At 45.5% G+C, this 12,581-nt stretch overlaps 1 protein-coding gene across 1 annotated transcript in view; it reads left to right on the top strand.

Moving 5' to 3' along the window:
- Window positions 1-12,453, top strand: part of JAM3 (junctional adhesion molecule 3) — a 39,843-nt gene extending 27,390 nt beyond the window's left edge. Inside the window, exons 6-9 of the mRNA XM_028708727.2 lie at window positions 3,266-3,365; window positions 3,476-3,605; window positions 5,906-5,960; window positions 7,230-12,453. Of these exons, the coding sequence (XP_028564560.2) occupies window positions 3,266-3,365; window positions 3,476-3,605; window positions 5,906-5,960; window positions 7,230-7,265 (321 nt within the window). The 3' untranslated portion in view covers window positions 7,266-12,453. The remainder of the gene's footprint in view (window positions 1-3,265; window positions 3,366-3,475; window positions 3,606-5,905; window positions 5,961-7,229) is intronic.
- The last annotated feature ends 128 nt before the right edge of the window (window positions 12,454-12,581 follow it).

Below are 12,581 nucleotides of genomic sequence, written 5' to 3'. Positions count from 1 at the left end.
TAATGTTAACATTTATGAAAGAACACACCCGCCATGCAAACCACACTCAGATAATAAACAAACAATGCTCTGACCCACTAATTAGCAGATAAACAACTATTTTATTCCCCTTTTAACCTCCTGCTCCACCCAAAAGGCTGGTTTCAGGCCAGCTATTGCAAATCAGCTGTGGGTGGGTCCAGCATCCTCCACCAGGGATACTCCAACATCTCTCCACTCTGAAAGCTGTAGCAAAGCAAAGCAGGAAGGTGGTAGCAACTCTTTTTCCTGCTTTGCAGTTGGTCTGGCTTAAGTTTTTGCCTGTTTAAGGATGTCTGTGCTGGGTATGTGCACCTCCTTTCTCATAGAAGGGATGGGAAGTTTGTACATTTATGACTGATGGTTCACGGTTGATGATATTTGAAAAACAACAACGGTCTGCTTCTCTATGCCTGGTGACAGAAACTTGAGGCCAAGCGTGGTTGTTGTTTTAACCAACCACCTGGCCTTGAACACTTAGATCTTTCCCCAAAATGTTTAAAAAAATAAAATCACAAAAAATTGGGCATCCAGCCATTTTAATAGCGCCCCTTCATGCATTTTAGAGGCACCTCAGTTTGTCCTATAAATCCAAAGTATCTTTTAAGCAGGCGCTTTATTGCACAACGTATCATTTGAGTGTGCAAGGGAGCACAGAAGTTTCAAATCCAGAGGCAAATTAGTATCATTAATAAGAAATATGCTTATTCTTAAGAAACCAGCTTGTTTCAAGCGCAAAACCTAAAATATATTATTTCTCGGTAGCTGCAAATTCATTTCTGACTGAATGATGGTATATGGTGTTGCCACCCACCTTTTTGGGATGGTAGTTAAGAACTTTAGAAATAGCACAAATTGCTAGATTAACAGATGCTGGGGGGTGGGAGCAGAGATTATTTCTGTAGAGCTTTTTCCTTTTTCCAGAAATCATTACCTTTTTAATGCGTACCAGAACGCATATGATAATGCTGCAAGACTGGGTGCTGTTATATTTTATGTAGAATACTCATTTAGAAATTTAAAAGAAAAGAAAATCTGTTTCTAAAAGAAAGCTCTTTGTACTAATGGCTTATTCTTACGGTTTAGGTCAGCCTTTCACAGACTGGTACCCTCCAGATGTTGTTGCACTCAGGCCCTTTCAGCTCTACCCAGCCTGGCCAAAGAACCATATAGGCACTCAATTTGCTGCTTTGATGGCTGTCACTCAGAGCAGTGTTTCACTTTTGGAGAAGGGTCCTATCTCAGTGGTAGAGCATCTGTTTTGCATGCGGGAGACACCAGGTTCAAGTCCTGGCATCTCCAGGTAGCGCTGTCTGAAACACTGGAGAGATGCTACCGGTCAGTGTAGACAATACAGAGCTAGGTGGACTAGGGGCATGAATCAGTATAAGGCAACTTCCTGTGTTCCTGATGGGAGCTGGTGATGCCAAGCTGGCCAAACCTTAGCAATAATGGCTGATATACAACTCATCACACTTGGGGTCTGGAGGGAACTGACAGGGCATTGCCTCGGTGGCTCAGAGTGAACCTTTATCTAGTCCAGTATTCTGCTTCAAACAATGAGGACTCCCTGCTCCAGCAGATGCTTTGTGAAAGCTCACAAACAGGATGGCAAAGACCACCTTTCCTCCTCTGTTATTTGTCCCCAGCATCCTGGTATTCCTAGGTAGACTATCTCCGAGCCTGGAGGCTCCATTAGGCTATCATAGTAGCTAAACGATAGCCCTTCCCTCCACTAGTTTGGCCAGTCCTTTTATTTGCAAGCCATCTATGATCAACCTATTACCTCATTTTGTGGCAGCGACTCCCATAAGTTAATTGTGCATCAAATAAAGGAGAGAAAGATTTCCTTAATGCTTGCCTGTTTCATTGGGTTACTCTTGAGTTCCAGTCACTAACAAGAGAAGAAAAAATGCCCTCCCTGCTGGCATTCATTTTCTCCATTTTACTAATTGATGCTATAACCCCACTAGCATTTGTAGCGGAGCACCTTTTTCCCAGCGTTGCACACGAAGAGAGCGAAGGAGCTGCCAGCCTCTCTTTGATCTTTCCCTCCTTAAAATGTTCAGTAGTTCTTCCAAGTGCTAAATATAGGTACAAAACGTAGGAGACACTTCTGTCCCTTCAGCAGGCACTCACGATGTCCTCTGCCAGCCTCAATTTACATTTTGGCAAGAGAGGGCTTCCTCAGCAGTTTTCTGCCGGGGGAGAACTGGTTGCTGGTTCGTTCCTGGACCACCGGCCTAGCACAGCATGGGGAATGCTTCCATTATTCATATCAAGTAGAGACAGTCAAAGTGCCAGGTCATCTCTGGGGCTCCCTGCATTCCACGGGCCTAGCAGGCTGGAGGAATGTTCTGCATTCCCTGCAGATCGGCTTTTTGTGCTCTCGCTCTCAGCCCCATCAATTTTTATAATGGTGAACTTGAGTGGCCACTGAGAAGCAGGAGGGAGGCATCACCAGCAAGGCTCTGTGGAACCCAGAGGTTTCCAGAAATACAAAAACTGGGGAAAGCATCTGACTGACGACTAAGCATGGTCAGTAGCCCTGGAATGTTTGCCTGTCAATTGGAAAAGAAAACCAGGTGTTGGAAATGGAATGTACTACCTTGGAAAGGGGGGTACAGCTCAATGTCTGGATCCCTGAAAACGAATGCTCCCATTAGGAGGAAGGGTACACACTGCCACATTCTGTTTCAGGCCGCGCTTGTAGCTTCTAATTCTCTAGGTAGAGTTCAGAGCCAGTTTACACATTCAGGGGGGGGAAAGGCATGTGGTGCAGACATCTGGGACCGTGCCATTTCAGAATGCAGATTGGGGGGGATATTATAGGTCTTACTCTGTCATCCATAGGCATGCATGGTGCTTTACAAAATGCAAGAGGACAGCCCCTCCTGGTATATAATTCAGTGCAGTGGGGAGATGAGAGGAAGGAAATGGAGGCAAAGGAAATGGGAGGGGTATGCATTTATTTCATGCTCTTCATGTAGAAAATGTCCCTGTATGCAGAAAGCATGCTAGGCTTAAACCTTCCTCTCTTTTAAAGTGCTGCTTTTTCTACACGCAGGGAGTTTTTTTGATGGAAGGAGCCTTCAAATATGTGACCTCCCCCCTCCAACTACCCCCCACCCCATTCTGAAAGGGTACAGTCTCATAGAACGTACTGTACAAGAAACACACTGAGTGCTTGGGGAAAGCTTTCATAAATACCACTTATTACTGGGAATCACAACTTGTATTTGTGCAGGTCTTCAGCGAAGTGCAAAAAGGAGACACGGGCCGTTACACCTGTAGAGCGACGAATGCCGTGGGTGATGCCTGGTGCGAGGAGATGGAGATGGAAGTCTGTGAGTCTAGGAAGTGGGGCAGGGGTGGTTTTTTGCTGATGTTCAGGATGCAGTCTTTCCACCGCAAACAGGGAGGGGCTGGATGTTCATGGCTGTCTTCTCTCCTCCAGATGACCTTAACATTGCTGGGATTGTTGGAGGGGTCATGGTGGTCCTCGCTGTCCTCTTGCTGACTACAGTGGGAATCTGCTGCGCATACAGGAAGGGATTATTTGTGAACAACAAGCAAAATGGAAATAGGTAAGCCTAAGCAACTGATTCCTCATCTCACTGCTTTCCCCCCAGGTGATTTTCTCTCAGCAGAGGGAGCGAAAGACCATGTGATTAAAGCCAATCTGCATGCACACATGGGACTGGGTTGCATGTAAGGCCAACTGCTTTAAAGAGCAAATGCCTCAAATCTGGTGCAATGAACTGAGTGCTCATTACACAAGGTAAAAGAATTCTAACAAAGGGGCACTCCCAACGGCTGCAGGACTTTGAATGGAGAGAAACATTAAAGGAAACAGTCCTTGGCGATATTGCTACAGTGGTACCTCTGGTTGTGAACAGGATCTGTTCCGGAGGCCCGTTCGCAACATGAAAAGAGTGCAACCCGCAGCGGTGTGTCTGCGCACGCGCAGGTTGCAATTCACCGCTTCTGCGCATGCGCGTGACGTCATCTTGTGTTTCTGTGCATGCATGAGCGGCAAAACCCGGAAGTGTGTTCTACACCAGTGTGGTGTAGTGGTTAAGAGCGGTAGTCACGTAATCTGGGGAACCGGGTTCGCGTCTCCGCTCCTCCACCTGCAGCTGCTGGGTGACCTTGGGCCAGTCACACTTCTCTGAAGTCTCTCAGCCCCACTCACCTCACAGAGTGTTTGTTGTGGGGGAGGAAGGGAAAGGAGATTGTTAGCCGCTTTGAGACTCCTGAAGGGGAGTGAAAGGCGGGGTATCAAATCCAAACTCCTCCTCTTCTTCTTCTTCTTCTTCTTCTTCTTCTTCTTCTTCTTCTTCTTCTTCTTCATGCAGGAAGTCTCAGGTCCAGTTCAAAGAATCTCTAGTTTAAAAGGTTCTGTTTGCCAGCTGATGGGAAAGGTCTGTTTCTACTTGAGCTGGCAATACTAGGTTAGGTGGACAAATTGTCTGACCTGTGATGAAGCATCTCCCTGTGAAGACAGTGCCAGCCTTGTTCTTTGGGTGGGTGTTCACATTTCCTCATCAAAAGCAATGGGGGTGATGGTGATTTTCAAAGCTGGGGGATAAGCTCTGACTGTAGCAGGTTTGCCCATCCTGAGAGAACCAGGGCTTTTGGAATGCTGCAGGTCAGGATGTGGGGAGCACACAGGTGAAATAAGGCAGGATGGAGATGCAGGGCCCATTCTCAACAGGGCTCCTGTGCCCTTTAATCTATGCCTGTGCAGTTTTGCACCATGGCCTCTGAACACAGGAGTTTTAACTTACTGGCACTGGGCAGAAACCTTGGGCTCAGACGCCTGACTTCTTCATTTCTGTCATCTGGTGCTCAGCTTTCCCGTTACTGCATCTGCTGGGCGACGTGAAATGAGGCAACTTTCCTGCGACCAGCTGCAGTAGCGAGTGAGCCCAAAGGCTTAAAATTAGTCACAACAGGAAATGACACCCGAGGAAAAGGAAGACCCTGGGGCAGTGACCAGAGAAAGATAACGTAGTTCCCATCTTATTTGTTAAAACCGACTCAGGCTTCCGAGCTGCCAGGGCTTAAGAGTTGGAGATCACCCTTGCTCTTAGAGCAGCCGTTGAAGGGCTCCAGCTTGGGTATATCTTCAGTTCGATGTTTCTGTTTAATCGCAGGGCATATACATAACACAAAGAGCAGGAAGTGTGTGTTATTTGGCTTTATATAATCAATACTAAGACAGAAACAAACTCTTCTAAATGCTCGAAAAAGTTGCTTTCCCTAGCTGTTCTCCCATGATGCAGCTGTTCGAAGGTGCAGGTCTGCTGAGAGTGAGGTACAAATGAGCCCACTGTGCAGAGCACACAGCTCAGCAAGGTTGTTCGTGGGTCAGGGAGCATTTTCTCCTAGCCAAATGCCAAACTACCAAACCACCAAGTTCTGCCTGAAAGGCGGGTTAGTGCCCACAGCTTTCTTTCTCCTTCCCGTCCCTCCCAACTTCACTCTTGTCAGCATTTTGTCTTGCCTTCTCCTTGGACTCCTTTAGTATTGCTCCAAATGGGCATTCTCAGAATTCATGTCTGCTTATTTCAGTGCAATGGAAAGAAACTTTGGCCCTTTCGATTTGCCATCATGGGGAAACCTTTTTGGACCTCCTGGCTTGTAATAATTCAAGCCGCAGCTACAGAGCATGGTGCTTCCTTTCTGAGCCCCAAACCAGCCTCTGCATTTTACCCTGTGACTTTGTAATGTTCTCTGCGACCTCTTCTAAATAAATACATAGGTAAAATCATGTGAGGGAGCACACACACAGTCCTCCCAGCAGCAGATGCTTGAAAACCAGTGATCTAACTAAGAGCCTTCTTTCCGCGCCGCAAGTAAATTGTGTATTCCTTGTTTCCAGCTACAAGACTCCAGCGAAGCCAGACGGCGTGAACTACATCCGCACAGATGAAGAGGTAAGAAGGTCCCCCAGGGCCCAAAGTCAATAGATACATTTGAAATAGGTTAGATCTCAGGGCGATGCATTCACTGCGGAGTTTGAGATGAGCCGGGGAGGCAGCTCCAAAAGGTGGATAGATGTTGGTGCTGACTTTGGATGTTGAAGCTTCCTGGTTCAATGCTGCTTTTATATATATTTAAAAGGCACCCTCTCCCATAATGCTCATTTAATAATTAGGGCAGAGTTCCAGGGCTATGTGCCCTCCTGATAAACAAATTCTATGTTTCCATGAATTCAACTGCTGGACTGGGAAAAGGTGGATTCTGTGACCTGTATAAATTAAGAAAAATTGGCCTGATTTGCATATTTGTTTCTTATGTGTTTCACTGCCCCCCACCCAGTTTTGCATGAAGTTTTCAGCCTTTGCTAGTAGTGGGTGAGAACTGCTTTCCTCCAGAGTTATATAGATTAAATAATTATATCCTGAGTAATTTTGTTTGCACAAGGTGTACCGGTTCATTGCCCGCAATTTTGGGCTTTTAAGTGCAGAGTAGATGTGAATCTGGGCTTCCCTTCCAAGTGCAATTATTTAGCTTCACAAGGCAGAACAAAGCACCTTGAAAGTTAAATGGAGGAAGCCAGGTCTGTGCCCCAAGCGGCTTGCAATTTAAATCTCAACGGTAGGGGAGCCGACAAAAGAAAGGGAGGAATGAGTGAAGCGAGGCAAGAAAGGGAGGAATGTGATCGAGTGCCGTTAACAAGCACCCTTCCTGCCCATGCGCGGCTTGATCTGGTTGCCACTTTCCCATCTGTCTGACCTTCTCAGGCAGGTGAGAGAAACAAAATATCTACCCTGCAGCAGAAACACACAGGTGGCTGCTTTAAGGAGCCCTGGAGTCATTCAGAACCACAAGCTAAAGGGTGAGCTGCAGCCGCCTTTGTATGACTCCATCTATAGGAAGAGGCCAGGGAAGTCTCAGGAGATTGTGCTGGTTGGAGCACTACATGTGGCAGGTGTGAGTGGGAGGCCAAGGAGGAGGAAGAACAGAGTGCTGCTTTCTGGACTCCATCGCCTCCATTCTGAAGCCACAGGGACCAAAGGGATGTGTGGAAAACCCAGAACCCCTCAACAGTCTTAAGTGTAGGATACAAAAATGGCCTATATGACTCCGTTTCATAGAATGACTTTGCTTTAATTTAGGCTGGGCCAAGCAGTTGCAGGAGGTGTACCCTATAGAACTTCTATACCCCCCACCTGAAAACCTTTCTTGTTTCTCCATTCCAGGGTGACTTCAGGCACAAGTCCTCATTCGTGATATGAAATGGCAGAAGAAATCTGGATTTTGCCCATCAGCAAGAATGGAATATGGATAGAACCTCCTTCTGGAACTCTTTATGAAAGAGCAGATAACAAACGGCGTGTGCATGGATACGCTTTAGAGGAAAACCGAACAAATCACCCATGCACACACAAACACATTCACACATGTGTGCATACCTGATTTTTATTTTTTGGCCAAAGTCAAGCGATGATTTCTTTTTTTCTTTCTTTTTAAAAATAACCAAACCAATCTCTCTTTCCCTGGAAAGTGCCATGTAGATCAGCACAGTCCAGACCCTGTGGACAAGGAGAGGACCTTTGGCAGGAGAAAAAACGATTCCCTAAAAGTATCCGTGGGACCACGTTCCTCCATCATTCCTCCATGCCACTGGAGGCTGTGGAGCTGCCTCCTGCCAGTGTTTTACAGACTGCCAGGCTACCAGCACTTAAAAGGGGAAATCTTAGAAATGGGTTTACACTACTTCCTTTCCCATTTCTTCTCTCTCTCTCTCTCTCTCTCTCTCTCTCTCTCTCTCTCTCTTAATTCACAGAAGTGTTAACAATGGCAGTAGAACGAAATTCTGCCTAGAGAGATCAGAAAGGCTCTACTGGCCAGCTAAGCATCTGGTGACCTGATGCTTTGAGTTGGGATCCTTCGCTCTCGCAGCAGCTGCGTTGAAAAGCACAGAAGCAGTGTGTGCTTTCGTTTTCCTGAAGCGCAAATAACGGAAACAGCAGACACTTCCAGAGCCCCCCAGAAACTACGTTGCTGCCAGCCAATTGCTGTAATTCTTGCCAACAGTGTCCGCTTATTAAACATGCACACAAGGCACCAATCAACACATGGAGATGGCAGGAATTCCAGGATGGTGCCATAGGATGCAGTTCCCATGACAACACACACTGCACAAATAGGATGCCATGAGCCTTCTGCCATCAAAGCATCCTAGGGCTTAGGAGGCTACCATAGTCTTTATTGATGTCTTTTGTGCACCATTCCCTTTCACAAAAGTACTCTAGGCGTGGGGGCGGCACCCTCTCACGAGTCTAGATATATACAAGCAGCATTCCTTGCTGAGGCTTATATGCTCTTGACACTCTGCTGTGATTTTCTTCTGAGTCAGTTGCAATCCTCCATTGTGTCTAGGAACAGGCAGTGAGGAAGTAAGTAGGACAGCCATTCCCTTCTCCCCACTGAATGTTCCTTAAGGTATGACAAGGTATTTCGTTGTCGTAACTTTATGCTGGCGGAGAAGGCAGATTAAGAGGGTGGGATTTGGTCTAAGATAGCCATTCCTCTGATCCTACACAGTCTCTGGCTCACGCCTCCCCACCTTGTAGTTGACAGTTGTCATGCCATCACCACACTTCACTATAACAGCTTAATTTGGGCTTAGGTGATGGACATCAGATTGTAGTTCTGGCAGTGAACATCTGTATCAGCAATGACAGAACTAAGTGAATGATTCTCACATTGAAAAATAGCATGCCGTCGGGAAGGTTAGGCGAAAATCCTTCTTGTTGACATTCTAGTTTTCTCTGTACGGGGTGTTTTATTCTGTATGGTGGAGCATCTGGTCACGTGAGCCACCCCTACCTGTATTAGGAAGTGGTACGGCGCACACATAGGTGAACCACCTCGCCTTGGAGTTATCCAGGTGTTAAGGGTTTTCTTGGTGATGCTGCCTTCAGCCAGCCATTGTAACTTGTGGATTCAATTATCACGTTGTTAGAAAGGCTGGGATTTGGAGGGTGGTGTTGGCCAAAAATATATATATTTGTGTGTTTGTGTGAATCTGATTTAACTGCTTGGGAGGATTCTTTGGTCATTCCATCTTTTTTATTATTCAGTATGCTGATCAGATGGTGCATGGTCAACTCAGCCTTGTCAGTTTCCAGTGCCACAAGTTGGTTGTGTAATCCTGCTCCTCCACCCCCACCCCTGGTTTGGCGTCTCCAAATTGAGGTTTTGCCCACAGCAAAATTCCCAAGAAATCCACACAAAGCAGGATAGAGTGGGACAGAGAACCTTTGCTGAATTTCCTATTCAATGTCTCTGCAACGTTTCAGCCATTTTCAGGCCAGCATGAGAACATTTCTTCCTGGTTTTACATCAAAATGCCCCCTGTGCGCATACAGCACCTAATCCCGCTAATTCGCATTGAGCAATCTTGCCTGTTGTGCACCCCTTTCCATGCCAATCAAAGCATACAGGTGCTTCCCTGGACAGGTAAGCGCAAAAGCCAAACCTTCTGTGCAGCAGGGCTGAAATTCCAACATGGTACCAAGACTGAGGGCAAAGCTTTTCTACCGTTGCTCCTTTTGTAGAATTCCGCATTCTAAAGTTTTTGCAAAGATATATTTTGATTACTTAAAAAAAAAAGTGGTTAATGTTTCTATTTAAAATGTAAATAGGTTGGTAGGCCAAACAGTGTTTAAGTAATAATGTAGCTTTTTTGAAAAAAGGCTTCTTAGGTTTTATTTAACGACAGGTGGGAGATCCTGTGCTGATTCAAACCATATCAGTATTGTTAACAAAGAGCACAGTAAACTGTAGAAGACAAGGAAAATGGGCAGCTTGTTCTCTTCCTGATTCCCTTTGTTTGGGGTTGGGGGTGGTTGGGGAATAGGACATATTGTAATCTGCAGGAAGAATTGCTTTTATCTCTCAGTATTTCTGCTCTTCCTGCAGCAACAAAATGCTTCAGACCAGGATGGAAAGAACTGTACAATTAGTTGCAGGAAGGGAAGTGTTTTATCAGATGGCAGCCTTCTGATGCGTCACGCCGAACGGACAGGTTTGTGGTAGAATGTGGCATTAGAAGGAAAAGCCCCAAATGTGGGCAAGACCTTTGGCACACCCAGGGCAGCTCTAACCCTTTGGATGTTCCCTTTGAATCCTGGACACACGTAAAAGCAAAAGAAGAGGAAGAGTTGCCAAATGAATCTGTTCAGTTTTAAGAAGGCTAAAGCCGCCTCTTAATCTCATGTGATTCATTCAGTTTCAACTCAAAAAAATTTGGGTCACAAATTAGAAAAAGAGGTTGATTGAGAAAGTACACAGGGTCCCCTCCCTTTTTTAGTAGTAATTATGGGGGCTGCCAACACATCTAGCTATAAACTGATAATTCCAAGTTTCTTGCCATGTTTTATTCCGTAGTCTGGAAGGGTGCTGTGGGGCCAGTCATTGTGCTGCAAGAACAATTTCCTGCCGTGGGGTGGGGGTGGGGAAGAGGGGCAAGCGTGTGTTTCTTTTTAAAAAAAGCATAGCGTACTTTTGCAGCAATGGTGTTTTTCAACTACCAATTTTATGGTCTTAACTTTGGATGCAGACAGTATTTTATATTATTATTGCATTTTTTGATTTTTTTGGACTGTTTTGTGTTTCCTTTGTTCATGGTCTGTATTAATCTGCCTTGGAATATCCAAAACAGCGAGTGGATTTTTCTTTTCTCTTCTCTTGGAGTGTGTGTGTGTGTGTGTGTGTGTGTGTGTGTGTGTGTGTGTGTGTTTAAAGAGAGTTTGGAGATGTCATTGATGTGTTTCATTTCTTTGCAGGGGCCCAGATCCCTCCCTTCTCTTTTCAAGCTAAGGTGGCAACAATAAAGGGGAAGCTGTACCAGGGCATTTCACTGCCGCTATCTTGTTTTGATTTAACCATGGCTACCTCTAAGAGGCATTCAACCAAAGCATAATTTTCTTCCACTGCCGAAATGCTTCCCCCCTCTAAACCTCAGTGATAGAATAGGGTTGCCTTCAGAATCAAAACAGCTCTCCTTTCCACTTTTGTTTGTTCATTGTGCTGCTTGGCAGAGAGCAGAGCAAAGGCTTGCAGTATTATAATTTATTAGAATGAATTGAAATGAAGGGCTAGCAGCACCACCCACCTTTGAGACATGTCTAAACGACTCAAGCCCATCTGGGATTAGCAGTCATGATTTGCAGGCTGGGAAAATGGTAGTTCTGCAAGAGGGATAAGGTCTTAGCACAGGGATGGGGAGCCAATCAGGTCCTCCTGATTCTGTTGGATTCTAGCTCCTTTTAGCTCCAGCCAACATGGCAAACATTCAAGGATGATGGGATTTGGAGTCCCAACAGCATCTGGAGGGCTACAGTTTCTCTCCAGCCCCAAGCAGAAATATAGTCCATCCCCTTTGCAAGTGTGTGCTATCAGGGTACCTGGCTAAGGCTGAATTGGTCTTGGGTTCAGTTCTTTTAGCGCACAAAGTTGCAGAATTTTGGATGGTACCGTTTTAAGAATGCAGTTGGAGAAACCATTTTCGAATGGTCCTCTGTGGCTTAAAAAAAAAACAAGCCACCACCAGTACAGATAATGAAGTCTCACCTAAGGAGGAAAACAATGCAGTTTGGTATACGCAGTTAACTTTCCACTTAGGAAAGTGGTTTTTCCCTTTTAAATAAATAAATGAATGAATTTTTCACTTATACTCTGAAATGCTACTGTCCATCCTACCACCTCTCAGGACCATACTGTCCCATTCTGCAGCAGGTGACTATGCAGCCCCGTATCATGCAAGAGGGAGGGGGTAGAGCGGGGGAGCATACCACTTCAACCTGCAGGTGGTGAAGGGGTCATTTTTTGAATGCTCGACTCCACACCGAGCATGCAATAATTTAGCACTTAAGGAAGAAGCGATTCATACGATCATTTCCTCGAGATGCTTCCTTTATAAGCATGCACTGTTTTAGATGGAAGACCGTTAAAAATGTGACCCTGCTAGCTGCAGTCTAAAGTGGCACAAACCTGCCTTTTTACCACCATAATCTGCTCTTATACAGGAGAGTTGGCTGTGGTTGTTGCCTTCAATGAAGTGTTCTTCCAAAAGGTGAAAAGGGAGAAAGATCTAGATAGGAGGGACAGATTATTCATCTCCTTTTTATTTATACCACGGGAGTTTCTTAGATTGAAGTCATATCAGTTGATCCAGTTTTGTCACATAGATGGGTGCTTGAAAGGCTGATTCCTCATTTTACTTGGATACTCCACCCCCGAAGAAGATCATGAGTATTCTGGGTTCAGAAATGTTCCAGTGGCATCTCTTCCCAGGTCAGGGGTGTCCGCCCTTGAAATAGCTTCACAGAATTCATTGTAAATATTTGACAAGTTTGTACTAATGTGTTGCATTTAACTTTGCCAAGAATGTTTTACATAAATATAAAAAGAAAAGGTGTGTGGAGTAGTCTTTTGTTGTGGTTTGGGAAGTGAGGTGGGATGAGTTCTCTGCAAATAAAGGGTGGCAGACACATGGAGGTGCGGGAGATGGTTTGCTGCTGAAGCCACCCAGGGGTTGTGTG

The sequence above is a fragment of the Podarcis muralis genome, chromosome 15 (assembly GCF_964188315.1).
Source record: "Podarcis muralis chromosome 15, rPodMur119.hap1.1, whole genome shotgun sequence".
In the NCBI taxonomy this organism is placed as follows: domain Eukaryota; kingdom Metazoa; phylum Chordata; class Lepidosauria; order Squamata; family Lacertidae; genus Podarcis; species Podarcis muralis.
Note: the sequence above shows the minus strand (reverse complement) of the source record. Positions and strands in the feature narration are given on the sequence as shown.